This window comes from Electrophorus electricus, chromosome 8 (assembly GCF_041902795.1).
Source record: "Electrophorus electricus isolate QZ-2024a chromosome 8, ASM4190279v1, whole genome shotgun sequence".
Taxonomy (NCBI): domain Eukaryota; kingdom Metazoa; phylum Chordata; class Actinopteri; order Gymnotiformes; family Gymnotidae; genus Electrophorus; species Electrophorus electricus.
This window is the reverse complement of record NC_137504.1, coordinates 28,330,001-28,348,172: the sequence shown is the minus strand read 5'-3', so window position 1 is coordinate 28,348,172 and position 18,172 is coordinate 28,330,001. Positions and strand designations below refer to the sequence as shown.

Sequence of the window (18,172 nt, the reverse complement as noted above, 5' to 3'; positions counted from 1 at the left end):
GAACAAATTCACCAGAAGGTGAAAATATCTCTGTTTTTTTGTTTTTTTGTTTTTTTGTTTTTTCTCAGTGGAAAATGTGACCGGGTGGGTGGTGGATAGCTTTCATCTGCCAAATAGCATGCTCCTATTTTGGAAGCAAGGGTAATAGCTTCCCTAATTATGTGTTAATGAGGCATGCTTTGCAATGTAATACACTTGCTGATGAGCTATGTACAGTGCTTATAGACTGACACAAACAGAACACACACGCATACAAGTCTGCTGGCCTTCTGGTACTACTGAAAATAATCTCAGGTCAGATGTTTTCAGAAACCATAGTGATGAGTCAGTATTCTTCCAGTAACACCCCAAAAGAATAATAACCGTGATACACCAACTGTCCATCAGTGAGTGTGCACATAGGTTTAGCCAGGAGAGTTTTCTCTGTGTGTGCACCTACAAATATTATCTTGTACATGGTAATAAAGCCCTTTAAGGAACATACTGCACGTGCAAAATATGTATATTATAATGACTTTTGTATATTATAATTATATTATAATTACTTGTATGATCATTATAATGACTTCATGATTATTTCTTGCAAATTAAATAAATTTCATCATCAAATGTGTCTTAGCACAACTCACCTGTCTGACCCATAATCAGTCACATTGCAAAATACATGTAACTTAAATTAACTTGAGTAATACTTAATATTAAATATGACATAGGAGATCAGGCTTAAATAAAGCTGGCATTAGCACACCACCCACTTTATTAGAATCATTTATTTATTAGATATGTCTTGTAAAGGCACAGTAATAGACTATAGCCCATGGTTGCCATGTAACTTATTGGCGGTTTGTTTCAGACTGCAGGACTGGTCAGTTATTTTGTGGGGCTGATCACTCACAACCCAGCAGTGACATGAACACATGTTAACACTCCACACCATTGTGCCAAATATGCTCATATTAAAGTAATAACCACTACTGTGCTAGTACCATGTTTGTATCACTGCTGGATTGAGAAAGGTCTGCCATTCAAATAATATATGGTGTGCAGTGGTCCTGTGTTCAGAAACTGAATACAGTGATAAACATGGTAATGGGTGGCTGATAATTTTGCCTGGTAACATACAAACTAGAGACAGTAAATAACCTACACCTATAAAATGCATCTGTAGGAGTAGTGTATATACTAAAATGGATGTATAGGTGCGGAAGGTGTTTCCAAGTGCATTTGTGTCAGTCGACTTAAATTTTATGCCAGTCATCATTTCTCATTACAATTCTCTCTAAGAAGGAGGTTTCTAGTTCTGTCTGGTAACCTGATTGACTAATGCAGAGTTTGCACCAACAGTTACTGCTAACTGCACCAACAATTGCACCAACAATTACTGCAAACTGTGCAGTATATGGAATTTCAGGACATTTTCTGCAAAAGATAAAGTGGGCTTGGCTCGTCAAAGGGAACGAGAAAACGCATTTCTTTTTGCATTGATTAGACTGACTGAATGGCATTTTCGATAGTTTTGTAGGGTAGCTTAAAGGAGTCTACTCTGTTGCTGGTGCGGATAGACATCGGGACTGCGCAGACTCGTCGGTGAGGGCAGTAGTGTGGCTATAACCAGTCTTCAAAAATCCGTTATACATCGGCTAGGAGCGGTAGACGGCGGCTCTGCTCTCTTTCTCAAGTAAAAAAAAAAAATCTTAGTTTTGACGGGAAGTTCGTCTGTGGTTTTGGACCTAAAATCAAAGGTTGCCGGTCTGGATGGAGTTGGCGAGGTGTTTCCCAAACCCCGCGCGCGAATAGCCTGCGTTTTTCCTTTTCTTCCACGGACGGTAAAAAGTCTCTGGTCGACTTTTCCAGTTTTGTACGGCGAAGAACGTGGCTCCCCCCTCTTCGTGCCCCGTTTCTGCTCTCGCTAAACACAGTAAGAACCGCGGCGGCGTACTTTCCGTCCTGCTCGTTTGCCCGCGCCTCCACTGTGTGGGCTATTCGGGGACCTAAGCGTCGTACACGGGTCACCATGAATTCGGATATTAACATGTACCTGGGACGGGAGAAAGCGGGAATCATGCGAAAGAGAGCCCTTCTGCTTAGGAAAGGATGTAGCTTCGAAATAACGAGGTAAGTCGACGCAGGGGAGGGGGGCCGATTTTAAGGAGTGGGCATTTTGGGAACACCGCAATGTTCCATTCTGTCGGGGGACAGTTCCAGTTTATGACAGCACCTTGCCATGACAGTTCCAGTTTCGGTGCCCCTGACTTCAGAGTGGTTCCCTGTTTATGGTTTGTTTGATGTAAACGGCTCAAGGGTTCTTGGAAAGAAAAGCTCAGGTTAGACTGTGCAATAGTCCCCTCGAGGCTTAGCCGTAGACAAAGTACGTGTGCTTCCACTACAAGACTCAAGACCAATGTCGGATCCGCACTGAAATGTACCCTCGGCTCTTGCTCTCGCAAAAAATTACAAGAAAGTGCGCCCGGGACGCGTAAAATAACCAAGGACATACTGTATATGTATTTCACTTACGGCATTTGCGTTTTACTGCACTGAAATATGGTGCATTTGTGTCAATACTGCTGCAATTTACGATCATAGATTAGAATGTCACAGAGGAGGTCACTAGTCACACTAGTGACTAGTAACACCACCGGCTGGGTATCACTATGCATTATCAAGGCGGCGCGTCTCTCTCTCTCTCTCTCTCTCTCTCTCTCTCTCTCTCTCTCTCTCTCTCTCTCTCTCTCTCTCTCTCTCTCTCTCTCTCTCTCTCTCTCTCTCTCTCTGTGCCTTAGTTTGACTGAGTGCTTACACCAGATAAAGAGGGAGTTCCCGCGGAACAGCGGTGGTAAAAAACCCTGCAATTAGCTCATCATCTGCACCGGTGCCACGCCATATAGATTTCTTATACCTCGGAGGCGAACGTCTGAAGGCTGCTTCTCCTGTCCAATTCTAACAAACTTAACATTCATTCGTGTCCAATGTGTCAGAACAGAAACGCGATCAGCAGCTCATTCAGAATATTAGGTCCCCATGAATTGGCTTTGGACTTAACAATGGCTGTTGTTAATCCAATGTTCTAATGAAGTATTGTAAGATCCAGCAATTCGGGTACCACTGCGGTAATTCTATTCCAAACTGCTGAGCCTTCAAAATGCTTCGAGTCGCACCTGTCATTCAAACACCAGTAGGAAGCTCACAAGGGAACCTGTGGTTGCGTCTGCATGGGCGTTCAGCAAATAGGATGACGAAATTCTGTTTAATTAACGTCCTCTGCTCTGTATGTTTGAAATAGTTTGATAACCATCTACTTTCCCAGTTCCTATATGATAACGAGCTCTTTAAAGGTGCTCGGTCCAATCATGGATACCCATGTTTTGAGTTCATTATTTCTGTGTAAGGTGCTGAGTGAATGTCTAATTCAAAAGAAAAACTTTATTATGTGCAAAACGGTAACTTGCATGTTATAAAACTGTATTTATATGTTTGTTCGGTATGCCTACAGCAGTTGGTCACAGGTACAGAGGAATCTTTTTGTCAACTATTCAATCCAGATATTGAGGGCAATTTTAAAATTCAGACTGAGAGTTTTACATTTTCTGAAGGTTATCGTTAAGACTAATAACACAGTATGTGTCATGCAGCCCTCCGGTACCGCCACACACTACAGTTCCCAGAATGCCCCGGGGAGAGTATCATCCCCGGAGGATTAATTCGGCACGCCTATCCTTTAGTGATACCTATGTTTACTGATACGCTTCTCCCACGCTTCCTTATTGTGAAGTATTGCCTCTGTATACTTGCGCATACCGAACGTTGCAAGATTGCCTGCTGTTTGTCCGCACATTGACATGTTTCCGTTTCTAGTTCTGTTACGAGTATTTCCTTGCCCTTGTTACAATTGTTCGCTTACTGCCTCGCTATCTTCTCGACTCTGATTTTGATTTGCCCTTTTGGATGAGTTTCCTCCACGGACTGATTTCTGGATTTTTACCCAGAGTGTTTGTGATGTGTTTGCTTTTTTGCAGAAATGTTGGCTTTTTGTAAATCCTCGAACCACCACCAGCCTTGCTCCGTGACAGTATAACCGTTCTCAAGTTGGGTAAACAGCTCTAAAATCAGCCCTCAATAAATTGTTGGTTTACACTGGAAGTAAGATATAGTAAGACTAATGTACAAAGAATATGGACACTGCTCCAAAGTTTTCACTCAGTTAAAAGTGAAACCACCTTCTGATACGTAGCAGCCTTATAATATTTCATCTTAGGAGAATTTGTCCTTTAGCTTTGATAAATGTTTAACACTACTTAAATATATGGTGCAATCAGTGATAACGTTGAATGGAACACACAAACACATCCATGAAGTAAATGGATTGAAGAATATTGCAGGCTACTATGAACAGTGGCAAAACAAATAGTTTAGTGACATCGAGCAAAGCAGTTCACTCCCACTGGGCCTGTTTGGAATACCAGGAACGTTTAATCCAGGTTAGAAAACACAGTGATCATGTGTGGAATGTTCCAGATGTTTTGTGGCTTGTTTTCCACAGCTTATTCGAAGGCTGCCAGTGCAGCCACATATGGCGTTCTTCTTCCGGGTTCATACTTGCTACCACACGTGTCACAGTTTCCTCCTCCTGGCGTTGTGGTTCCCATGGCGATGCCTACACCTGTCATTTGTTTTGGTTTCTGTTCCTGGTTTTGCCTTGGATCTGTTTATCTACGCCTCCTTTAGTTCTCTGTCCCTTATTGTATTCACCTGTGTCTTTTTAGGCCTTATTAGTGTATTTAAGCCCCATGTTTGGTTACCCTTGTCAGTTATTGTGCTAGTCTAAGTTTGTTTTGTTGACCTTGTTCTGTATGTTATGTATCTTGCTCTGTCTTATGTTTTGTGTTTGCCTTTTCCAGTGTTTGTGTTCCCTGCATCGTATTCAGCATAATCTCGCGTTTGGTTTACATTCTTGGGTTTTGTTTGTTTTCAGTTATTAAATTCCCTCTTTGCACTTGAATCCCGCATCTCGCCTCATCACTGTGTTATATGATGATACAAACCTATTGCCCTTCGTGGTCAAATCATGGTCAGGCATTCATTCCCCCTCTTTCGGTGGTGGTGAGCTGTCAGGGTTTGGATGATGTGTTTAGCTTGTAAAGCAGTATGCCTCCAAAAGTATAAAAAAAGTACAAATATAACATGAACTCTGGGTATTTTCAGTTGTTATCTATCCTGCTGACTGACTGACAGACAAAGAAAGAAAGATATCATTTTATTCATTCTTGAATTGGTGGCAGAGTGCAAAAAAGATGTGCAGTAAAGTGGTGTGAGGTACTTAACAGTAGCAGCATCATTTATGAGTGTTACACCAGGACTGTAGTTTACGATATTTACAGAACAACCTAGATGGTATTGCAGCACATAGATAGTCAACAGTGTAAGGCAGTGCTACTCATTACTCAGCACAAAAGCAGGAGAGCTGTGCTGTCCTCCTAACATGACTCAGCACAGGAGCAGGAGATCTGTGCTGTCCTCCTAACATGACTCAGCACAGGAGCAGGAGATCTGTGCTGTCCTCCTAACATGACTCAGCACAGGAGCAGGAGCTCTGTGCTGTCCTGAAATTAATGCATCTCATTATAGTCTGCTGGCTGTGGCTAAGAATGACCTCATATGCTGCACATTGACTTTATTTTCTGTAACAAAATGCCATATTTTTAAGTTTCAATCAGTTCCTATTTCCCTTTCACTATGACTCATGGATAGGATACATAAAAGGATACTTAGATATTGGATGTGTGAGCATTCTCACGGATATGTCTGTTTATAGGCATGTGCCTGTTACTGAACGTTGGGCTAACTACACCGCACGCATGTTGTGGTTGTAGTTCCCACTCAAATTTGGGTTGCGAGGAGAAGTCTTCCTAGCTTAGAGTGATGCCATGCTATCGACATCACTCTTTAAAACAGCTTCGATGCCAGCCTGCGTATGTCCGACCTGTAAGGGTGTGATTTCAACAGGCAGCCTGACGGGTAGCTTTAAACCAAGAGCGACATGGTGACAATGCCCGGTAGACGGGCAGGCCGCACACAGCGGTGAGAGCCAGGCCCTACAAGTGTCACCCATGGGTCTGCATTCCATTCCAACTCCCTCTTAGCCTTTTAACATGGCTGCAGCCAACGATGTGAGCGTCTAGGGTACGTCCCTTGCAGGCGTACATATTATGCACGCTCACACATATACACAGACACTCAGATGTTTTGTATTTCCGTATTTCCCTGTATTTCCATGTGAGTGTTTAGAAAAGAAGTGAATGTAGTCACAAAATCCTGTCTGAGGATCTGTTGGTATGTCTGATGTCTGTTAAAGCTATTACTGTCTCACATGTGTGCGAATGTGTTCAAACACACGTGTGCAAACATACACACAAACCCGTTTTTCTTTAATTCCCCCCAGCTCTCAAAGACTTAATGTCTGTTTTGCCTTTCTGCCTTTCAGTACCAAGATACCTTTAATGGGACTTTAATGTTTGTCATTATAAATTATGCAGGGAGCTGGGACTCTGGCACCTTTTTTTATCCCTGTAAACAAATCAGTTAGTTGCTGTTCATCTAGCATTCAGTCTGTCATCCAGTTCTCAACCAACAGCAAATCAAATTACTGACAGCAAATCTCTTTGGCTGCCTTTTGAAGCTACGGCCAAGTGCACCTTTCAAGATAGTTTTTTATTTTTGCCCCTTCTCTGCTCGTCATCTTTGCCATGTCCGAGTCAACAACCTATGAGTGGCGGGCGTGTGAACAGGACCAGTGCAGCCTAATGCACTCAGCCTCTCGTCGAGCTGTAGGCCTGAGCGCCTTAGTGCTGAACTCTCAGCAGTGACAGCTCAAACACACAATTAGGAGGCGCTTCGCTTGTCAGTGGCACAGGAGAGTAAGGCCACCCTTCCTGCAACACAGCATGACAGCATTCAAGCCTGAACTCCTTCTGTAGAGGTTGCATGCACACTGAAGAATTCTGACTGTGTGCCCAGTGTGAAAGTCTTGACAAGGTTTATTTTAACCAAATACATATAAAGAACGGTTTCTCTGAGGTTTGCATTATGTAGGCAGTGCCAATATGCACATTTCTGTGTCAGTGCTAGCCAGTTCTGATGCAGAGGACTGCATCTTCCACTCAAACAAATACACAATAGCTGATCAAACGACTTTGCTGTGTAAACATTTGGGTCTATAATCATAAAGCTGAAGATCTGTGTGTGTGTGTGTGTGTGTGTGTATATATAAATATATATATATATATATGGAGGAGAGTAAGAGGAGGGGAGCACATAGCATGTTGACTTTTTCGGGGGGGGGGGGGGGGGGGGGGGGGGTGATGAAGACTTCGTATGAGTCATTAAGAGTGCCTGCTCTATCAAGCGCAAGTGTGTGTGTGTGTGTGTGTGTGTGTGTGTATGTAGCACACACAAGCACATACCACAATTCTGGCCAACATTTTCCATCCAGAGGGAGATCATGCCGCGACTAGTACTTATGTGCGCTTTTAACGATCTGCAAATGTTTATGGGTTTGTGAGAGATGCTTGCTCTCTCTCTCTCTCTCTCTCTCTCTCTCTCTCTCTCTCTCTCTCTCTCTCTCTCTCCCCCTCCCTCCCTCTCTCCCTCTTTCTCTCTCTCTCTGACCAGCTTCTTAACCCATCCTAATGTCCGCGCTACAGCGAGCGCTAATCACTCTCAGCTGTGCGCCAACGCGAGCCGCCACGTGCTCGCTCGCGGACAGAAAAGAGAAAGACAACGCAGAAGGAAATCAGGCAAATAAATAAAAGCGTGAGGCTCGCTGTGATTACAGCTCTGTGTAAACTCGCCATCGCTCCCACAGCTGCTTCCATTTAAGACTCAAAGGCGCATACCTACACATTTGCGTTTTTGTCTCCATGAGGCTTTGCACGGGGAAAAGATTGTTCTCCCGTTATAACCGAGCTGGGCTGTGACCAACGTTACGGGGAAGGTGGTTTTCTCTTTGACCTCGCCGACGTTTAAAGTTCGAGCGGTCGACCCTGCGCCAAACGGTGCGTTCACATGGGATGTGTGCAGTGTAAACAACGTCATGTGGACCCCGGAGATGCTGGAGAAGTGTAGGGGAACCCACATGTAGGTGTGTGTGTGTGTGTGTGTGTGTGTGTGTGTGTGTGTGTGTGTGTGTGTATACACGCGTGTGAAGGACTATTTCTGGAAATGCAGTCTGAGTTGGCTAGGAACCAAACTGTATAATGTTAGCAACAGACCCATTCCACGAATGGCGGTTAGGAGAAAGTCTTCAGAACTTTAAAGTGTGTTCCTTTGAGGGCCATGTGACTCAAGAACTGGACTGCTAATGTGTGGTAAATGTTAAAAGTTGCTATGGGGGGAAATGATTTTACAACAGTAATATAATTAAACGCTTTATTTCCAGTGACTATTTCCTGAGTCTGTAATGAACAGATGGAACCACTAGAGGACACAGTGGACTAACGAATGGAGTCTTCATTGCTGATTCTCTCTGGGGATAAGAGGCTTTTTTAGGACGATCCATGACATTTTCAACACCTGAATTCTGATCTTGGCTGCAAAGATAATTTTATATAAAATGCATTAAATCAGCGCTATGATCACGCGACACCTATTGCATTAAAGGTTCATTCTGGCTCTTTAGGTTAAAGGTAAATTCTGCAATTTTAGAGCAGTGGGTTGGTGTTCTTGCAGCATCACTGGCCATAAAGCTGAAGAAAGAGCTCACATTTCTCAGGTCACAGACAGCTAGGATAGTTGCTAGCTGGATTTTTATTTCTGTTGACAACGCGCCTGTGCCTGTCCGTTTATGTTCAACTGATTTTCCATGATGTTTAGTGGTCTTCAGGACTTATCAAAAATGGCCCTTACTCAGAGGCCAGAGTGGCCTGATCTTAAGGAGATTCTAAAATGCTAGCGAAGTAGTGAATGGCCTAGGGAAATGTCTCTCTGCTCACCATTGCTCCATTGATGAAAAGCCCTACTCTATAATGAAGGAACCTTTCAACTGCAGTCAACCACACAGCCCTGCGTGCGTGCGTGTGTGTGTGTGTGTGTGTGTGTGTGTGTGTGTGTGTGCATGCTTGCTTTGATATTTAGCATTTGGAGAATACTAATAATACCAAACACACAGTCATTATAACAGATAATATATAAAACAGAAAATACATCAGTGTAAACCAAATCATAGCTCTGATAATTCCCTAACATTTGAGCATGGTTTCTACTCTGGCTATTGGCTCTATTATTAGCTCTGCGCTTTAATCTTTAGAAAATGCAAAACTAAACCTGAACCTGATCTTATAGGGGATATAGGCATAATAATATTAGGCATAAAAGGATTATGGGCCAAATTCAGAAAACCTTCCACCAGATTTCATATGAGGTTAACACATTTCCTGATTCATAAATGTGGATTGCTGACGTATTTTACTGTTTGAATGATATATGGTGCTATAGCATTTTGTCTTGATTTCATAATTCATAATAGAGCACCGCTCTCCCCAAAATGCCACCTGAACCTGTCTGACAGTAAATGCCCCAGAAAGAAGCCGATGTGGATTGGTTACTCTTTACGTTAACATTTTCTTCTCACACATGCAAATCATTCACAAAATTCTTCACATAACCATTTAACTAATTGAGGTTGGGTGAGCACGATGGCAAACCTTACATCTGCAATAGAAGGAGTACACATGGAGGAAAGACTTAAATCTCAGAATACCATGAACCTTTGCTATAAGAAATGCAAATTTCCTTGCTACAGAGCGAGATAGACTGAGCATAAAGAAAATTTTGTTCCTCTGCCATGATTTAGAAGTTACGAAGTCATCAACTTCGTGCATGCTGTTCCCATCTTGTTAAAAGTTATAAATGTGTGGAGCTATCAGCCACACTAGTAACATTGTCATGTCAGCCCTAACTGGCAGTTTTGAGCATAGCCATCTACTGGTCTCACAAACAGCGATAGTCGTCTGTTGCTTGGTGTGCATCTTTAATATGTATGGTCTCATTTACTTGTCGATTTTGATTAGCTTTTACCTTGTGCACAGGTGCCTCTACCAGTAAGTAAGTTGATACCATGTACAAATTATATTATCACCAAGGTAACTTTATGAGTATGAATTCAATACAGTGTCACACAATGCATGGCATAGTGCAGTGACCGTTATGTTTTATAAATCTGGCTTTATGTGGGATGCTGCTTAGCACATGTGGTATTCCTCGTATCCACTAATGGTGCTGGGATGCCTGCACACACACTGCTGGAGGACCTATGCTGAGCGATCTCTTTACACTGACTCTATAGCTAGTACACAGACCCTATATCTAGTGTACAGACCCTATAGCTTGTGCACAGACTCTATTGCTAGTACACAGTCCCTATAGATAGTGCACAGACCCTATAGCTAGTACGCAAACCCTATAGCTAGTGCACAGATCCTATAGCTAGTACACAAACCCTATAGCTAGTGCACAGATCCTATAGCTAGTACACAGACCCAATAGCTTGTGCACAGACTCTATTGCTAGTACACAGTCCCTATAGCTAGTGCACAGACCCTATAGCTAGTACACAAACCCTATAGCTAGTGCACAGATCCTATAGCTAGTGCACAGACCCTATAGCTAGTATACAGACCCTATAGCTTGTGCACAGACTCTATTGCTAGTACACAGTCCCTATAGCTAGTGCACAGACCCTATAGCTAGTACACAAACCCTATAGCTAGTGCACAGATCCTATAGCTAGTGCACAGACCCTATAGCTAGTATACAGACCCTATAGCTTGTGCACAGACTCTATTGCTAGTACACAGTCCCTATAGCTAGTGCACAGACCCTATAGCTAGTACACAAACCCTATAGCTAGTGCACAGATCCTATAGCTACTACACAAACCCTATAGCTAGTGCACAGATCCTATAGCTACTACACAAACCCCATAGCTAGTGCACAGACCCTATAGCTAGTACACAGACCCAATAGCTAGTGCACAGATCCTATAGCTAGTACACAGACCCTATAGCTAGTGCACAGATCCTGTAGCTAGTACACAGACCCAATAGCTGTGCCTACTAGGCTGCCATACATTTTATAGTCAACTGTAATGTGTAATCCACCAGTCCTGGAGCCATTATTGTACTCCGAAATCAGTTGACTGACTATACTGGAGTCCTGTCCTGTACCGTACATTCCTACACACACACACACACACACACACACAATCACACACACACACACACACACACACACACACACACACACACACACACACACACACACACACATACACACACACAATCTCTTGGTGCTGACTTATCATCCTACAAATAAAACAGTGGCGGATATTATACTCAAACACTTCAGAATCCTCCAGAACGATCCAGAGACCACGTCCTTTTTTAATGATCCTCCACTAATCTACAGAAAAGGCAAAAACATCAAAGACATGCTTGACAAGAGTGAGATAAATGATCATTGAAATAATGACTGTGGTACTGCAGCCACTCTACGATGTGCTGCGTGTAAATTATTTAATAAAGCCACTAAAATAAATGGCACAAAAGATCAATGCATTACTCATGCATTACTGTGGGAGTTGTCTACTGTATTACTTGTAAGAGATGTAATCAGCTTTATATAGGAGAACCCATGAGAAGGCTTGCTGATCACATTTTTTACTACATTTAAAATGTTTTAAATACTAATGGACACTACATTAATTGCATACCTGTTTGCATTGCCAGTTGTGAAATTAGGCAGCAATCAAATTAGGAAACTCATAGAAAAACTCAAAGAATTCATCTACACTCTTGGAACTTTAGAAACCCATGGAATGAATGTTATGATTGAAACATCTACTTTTTCATATATAAACTGGCTCCTCCTACTACTAATCCAGAAGCACTTTGCTTGCACAGCTGAAGGACCTCTGTCCGAAATGTTCTGTTTCTCTGGAAACCCTGTACTTTACTACTAGGTTTCCATGTACAAGCGGCTACATGCAAGCCTTACTAAGCATAATACCAAGTGTCAGATGTAGTCGTGTAAAGCACGCCACCACTGGACTCTGGAGCAGTGGAAACGTGTTCTGTGAAGTAACAAACCACGCTTCTCTATCTATCAGACTGATGTACGAGTCTGCAATTGACAAATGCCAGAAGAACGTTACCTATATGAGTGCATTGTGCCAACTGTATAGTTTGGTGGAGGAGGGATAATGCTATGGGGTTGTTTTCAGGGGTTGGCCTTGGCCACTTAGTTCCAGTGAAGGGAAATCTTAATGCTTCAGCATACCACGACATTTTGGAGAATTGAATGCTCCCAACTTTGTGGGAACAGTTTAGGGAAGACCCTTTTCTGATCCAGCATGACTGTTCCTCAGTGCAGAAAGCAAGGTCCATAAAGACAGTTGGGTGAGTTTGGTGTGGAGGAGCTTGACTGGCCTGCACAGAGCCCTGACCTCAACCTCATCGAACAGCTTTGGGATGAACTAGAATGGAGATTGCCAGCCAGGTCCAACATCAGTGTCTGGCCTCCAAAATGTTCTCCTGGATGAATGGGCAAGGATTCACACTAACACAATCCAAAATCTTGTAGAAAGACTCTTTCCAGAAGACTGGAAGCTCTAGTTGCAAAAGGAACCAACTTCACATTAATACCTACTAATTACTTATGAATTACCAACTGCTGTGTACATGGAATTAACCAAAAAGGATTAGTAGCCTATAGGTACAGCTAGAGCAAGTGCACCCTATAAACCAGCAATCCAGTGGTGGCACATAAATAAATAAATAAATAAATAAATACTGATGACAAATTCCTCATGTTTACCTTATCAAAGATGGCAGATGAAATTTATGCAAATGCATATTTGCATCTGGTGTCAGATAACTGTACTGCACTGGCTTTTGACAACAAAATAATGCTAATGTAGAAGCAAGCAACAGTGGCAAGGCTATTCACATGGGTAAGAATAAAATCTTAGTCTGAGGAAATCATCATCAGCAACAACAATAAAAACGTTTTATTTTTTTAAGTTCTCTGTGTCTAAAGTAAAAGTGACCTCCCATCGAGCTTGCACAGGGCAAGGAATGAGACAGCAAAATTGTGTTTAGAACTCTAATATGCTATAAATGAGGTGCTGCATGATATGGGTAAAATATCCCCATTATGTTATTGTAGTATAATTGATATAATTGAACATCTCAGATTGGTTAGGATACTCATAGCAGACAGTAAAAAATATTTGTGATTTATTAGATTAGCTAATTTATTAGATTAGTTAATTTGCATATTTCATCTTTGTCCACTATCAATTTTGCAAAGCCCAGGGTTCTGACAGTGATTAACAATGTATTGTGCAGCTCAGGCTCTAGTTAATGAAGTGATGCGGTGTGCTCTAAAAGTTGTGTTATCATTTACATATTGTGGTAAGACTTGATAAATAATGGAACGCTTTTAATTTTATAACCCACTTATTTTGCTGCTTTATACTTGCTTAAATAGTACAGAGATGCATCAAATATCTACATATCCTTAGGTGCACTGGCACCTATGCTCAATGGCTACTTTAACGGCCTATGCTATGAGTGCATAATTACAGACTACGTTTTTGGTGCCGTGTAATTTGTCAGCTACTGTAACGTTGCAGCTGTCCCGAGTGCTGCAGGGCGCGTGGCAGGACGCACAGACTTCCTCGTTTGTGCTGAACATTTATTGACATTGCACGTTTAAGACATCGGTGGCACTCACGTATAACACACACAATGAACATAACTATACACTTAACATTAAACGCTAAACACCTACACTTTGACATGGGACAAACTAACGTTACGCCTACACAGATCTAGTTAAACACACGTCGCGACAATGGGAGCGCACACGGACTGGGGTTTAAATAGACGTAAGACATTAACACTAAATCCCGTGCACGCGTGTGCAATCCTGGGGGGGGGTTGCAACATAAATAAACACGGTACATATGGATCCCCGTGCATGCGGCGGGCCGTACCACGTGACTTATGGGGGAGGAGCAGTCTGTGACAGCTACCTTCTTCCCCCGTCATCACCGGCTGGTTTCTGATCAGGGGACCACAGCTGGCAGGACATTGTTTGGGTGGTGGACACAGGACTGGTATGGTAGTGAGTGCTGCACTGGTAAGAGTGTATCAGGCACAGCAGTGTGGTCAGTGGCGAATTTCACTGTTGGGTTGAGAGTGGTCGGCTAGACCAAAGCAGCCAAACAACAGCAGAGCTGTGGTCAGAAAAAGAGCAGTACTAAAAAGTTGGAAGATGTAACACTAATAATAATATGAGAGGTTACCACAGGACAAAAAAAGTCTCAAAAACATGAACTCGACTCAATTAATTCGATCTCATCCACTGAGGTTAAGGTGTCATGTTTTCAAAACAGCATCTCCATAATGTTTTTGAATCAGTATGTGTGAAAGCATGGTTTTTGATTTTGAATGATGTTCTAGAGAGTAAACAGGTAATTTGAATCAGACTTCTGCTTCTTGTAGTCGCAAAAATGTTTTCAGAAAGAATCTGGGATTTTGTCTGCATATATCTATATCTTCAAAAATACCTGACAATTTTCACACTACCTGAAATGCCAGCATAATTGTGTGTGTGTAGTGATCATGAAAAAATATATTTCTATTACCGACCCACCTTTAAAGTGTTTCAGAAAGGCAATGTCTTTGTTTCATGTACATATGGTCTTCTTAATGTGTTCCGTTAAGGAGCGTCAGAAAAATGTCCAAATACTAATAATCTTGCTGGTGTTTACTTAGTCTGAGGGCCTAGGTGACATCCGTGGACACTATTCTATTAAGCTAAATGGTTCAAAGTTTATATTTGCTTGGCCAGCTGTGGTGCTCGGATTCTGAAGGTGGTGCATGACGTGAACAAAAGATGCTGCCTATTCAGATAGAGACTGCGGAACTGCGCTCCGTTGGCTGTTCTGGGGAACACACAGAAAAAAAAAGAGATGATGTAACATATGGTTGGCTTGATCCCACAACATAAACAGGGCCTACAAGTTTGGAATTGGTGTTAAAAATGGATTACTATCTTACATATACACTGCATATTATGCATGATCAACTAAAAATGTGTGGTGTCACGGGACAGGCAGTGATATTTCTATCTCCATAAACTTTAGTGGGTCCCATATAAAGCAGTAAAGGATGACAGATGTGATATTGCTATGCAGCACTTGCAGCAATGCAGTTCAATCACTTTTGTGTTTGTGTCAGCTAGTGATTGTATTAGAGTTGAGGTTACTGAGGGCATTTTGGAATTGGACTGATCTGTGTGGGAAAATATCATGCCGAGGTCGATCTTGGCAAGCGAACACACAATATGTTCAAGGGACTTCAGGTTCACTCAATCTCCACCCCCTGGGGCATGTGTTTGTGTGCATGTGCGTAAGAAGACCGAGTAACCGGAGACAACGTAGGCATCTCACACAAGGGCTCAAGTAGTGCAGCACAAATATCTTACTGGACTAAACACGCCAAAACTACATTGGCCATAATTTCCCATGTACCCTGGGTGATGCGCAGAAGGAAACGACCACAAGTCGCCGTACACATTTGTAGAAATGTTTTATACATTAGCCCATGTGTCTTGTGGAAATAGCAGCACAAGAACACACAGATATGCTGCTGAAGGGAATTCCAAGCCAGCCACATTAGTCAGAAGCCGGAGCCAGGTGTTCGTCGGAGCTGGAGTGCCAGCTTTTCCATTTCAGGGTTTGTCTTCCGCAGTCCGCGCAATATGCGATATCACCTGTAGCCTGCTTAAAGGGCTACTTCAAGGAAGACGGCTCTCTTGGGACGTGGGGAGACAGCTAGTTAGCTGGACTGTGTGATGGGTGAAGAGTGTAGGGATTCTTATACATTGTCTTTCCCCATTAAGGGACCTAAAGTACTGGACGATTGTTTGATTTGGCCAGCTGAGTACATTCTAGATGCGTCTGTTGCATCTGGAGTCGGTTGCTCTTCTTCCTCCACATGGGGTCCAGTGACACATGAATGCCAGTCAGAGTCAGTCAGGAGAGAAAAATAAACAAACAAATAAATAAATATATGTGAATAAATCAATGAGAGACATAACCGCAGCGAAATACACACATTATTGCGAACCAAGAAGATGTTGGTGAGCTTAATACCAAATAATGTGGTAGACCATGAAAAACATTGGACAGTATTGGATGACCAAAAATTACTTCCAGCCACAAGGGGGGGAAAAAAAAAAACCCTTTTCAACGGCTGAACAGGTTGAGAACCCTTTCCAGTATGCAGACACAGATATGTAGTAAACAGAAAACATCTCCATTTGCACTATGATCATCATACGCGCCTTAAGTTAGGGAGTGTGTGCTCCACATTTAACAGCTTGCTTTGTCTCTAGGTGAGCTCACACTAGTGCCTGAAGCTGTCTACCCACCAGCACGATGGTGCTGCCTTACACGAATGCCGCTGCTTGCCACCATCTCAGTTTTTCCTCCTCCAGCTTTCTGCACCAGAGATGCTCTGTCATTTTATTGCTGTTGCATGAGCCGTTCTCCATGTGCTAGTATTGAATTTCTGTCTACCGAGGGCTTATATGTCTAGCGTGCTCTATATATCCAACACAATCAGTAGTTCCTGTAGCCCGAACAGGCTTTTAGCCTTCATCACTGGCCTATATCACAGAAAACTTCTCCTTTTGAATCTTTGTTCTTCCTGAGGTTTGTTCCTCAAATTGTCTCGCAGAGATGTATCACGGTTGCCCTCCAATTTATCACTAAGGATCTGGTGCCAGAGTTATCACTAAGGATCTGGTGCCAGAGTTATCACTAAGGATCTGGTCTCAGATTTATCATTAAGGATCTGGTGCCAGATTTTGCCGGATCTGGTCCCAAATTTATCATTAAGGATCTGGGCCCAGATTTCCATGAGGCTGCTTTGCAACCCAAACACATCACTATACACTATACTATACTATCCAGCTATATTATCCAGTATACTATCCAGCCCCTGTAAAGGTCATTATGTTTGTCTGGATTATAAATGATGCTTACCCTCCTTCCAGCCAGTATTGTTATTGCAAACCAATATGCTCTTAAAGGAAGGTCTACATTCATTATTTGTCAGATGTTAAAAACAACTGATAGATGGGGACTGAATATGTGTTCAATCCCTTCAGACTTGTACTTGGTAGAACCGATTTTTGTACAATAATAAATTCTGCTGTGGTAAGTTTCTTTCATTTTTTGGGAGTTCTGGAGTGATTTTTGAGTGATTCTTCCTGGATGATTTGTTTCATGTTCAGATTGGTTGGATAATGTGTATGATATGCAATTTTTAAAGAGTGCCAGTGAGTTCTTGATTGGATTGAGATCTGACCTTTGACCTGGCCAACGTAGAACATTCAGCTTTTTGTTCTTCAACAGCACCTGTGTTACTTTGATCTTTACCTTGTTATGTCCTTCTGAAACTTTCTCCGAAGCTTTAGTTTAGTTAGCACTCTGAAGCAGATGGTCTGACAGTGTCTCCCTGTCTTTCGCATCATCCATACGTCCTTCAGTTTTAACGAGAAGCCCAGCCCCTGCTGAGGGAAGCATGCCCACAACATAATGCTGCCACTCCCACACTTCGCCGTTAGGATGATGTTTGTGTTCGTCGAGGAGTGGGCAGTGTTAGCATTGTGTCACATGAACATAACAATCAGATTATACATGAATGTCATGGATAAATTCAGCGCATGAAACCCTTACAAATGTTCGATGATCAGGTAAGCACATGGCATTGCAGAAGAAAATAGAGATTTATTGTTGACTAGAACATAGAAGGAACAAATATGTCATATGCAGGATGATTTCAAAGTAGTCTCCTTGGCTGTCCTGTGCTTTCTGATCAGAAAAATTCCAGTTCCTGTATCAGTCACAGTTCTTTCTAATAGATTGTAGGTTTAAAAATAAATAATTCTCTCACTTCATTTAAAATCCTTAAGTAATACAAATGCCTTAGGTTTCTTAATCAGCAGATTAATATTAGTCATCAAGGCCAGATCACATCTCAACTCCAAAAATCTAAAATAATCTGCTATTTCTACCTTTGTTTGCTAAAATCAAAGATGCTTT

General features: G+C 42.3%; 1 protein-coding gene across 2 annotated transcripts in view; it reads left to right on the top strand.

The window, feature by feature from the left end:
* The first annotated feature begins 1,593 nt into the window (after nt 1–1,593).
* Nucleotides 1,594–18,172, top strand: part of garnl3 (GTPase activating Rap/RanGAP domain like 3) — a 70,891-nt gene continuing 54,312 nt past the window's right edge. Inside the window, exon 1 of one of the 2 annotated variants that reach the window (XM_035527475.2) lies at nt 1,594–2,115. In XM_035527475.2, the coding sequence (XP_035383368.1) occupies nt 2,015–2,115 (101 nt within the window). In that variant the 5' untranslated portion in view covers nt 1,594–2,014. The remainder of the gene's footprint in view (nt 2,116–18,172) is intronic. The other variant, XM_035527474.2, reaches the window with a different exon arrangement.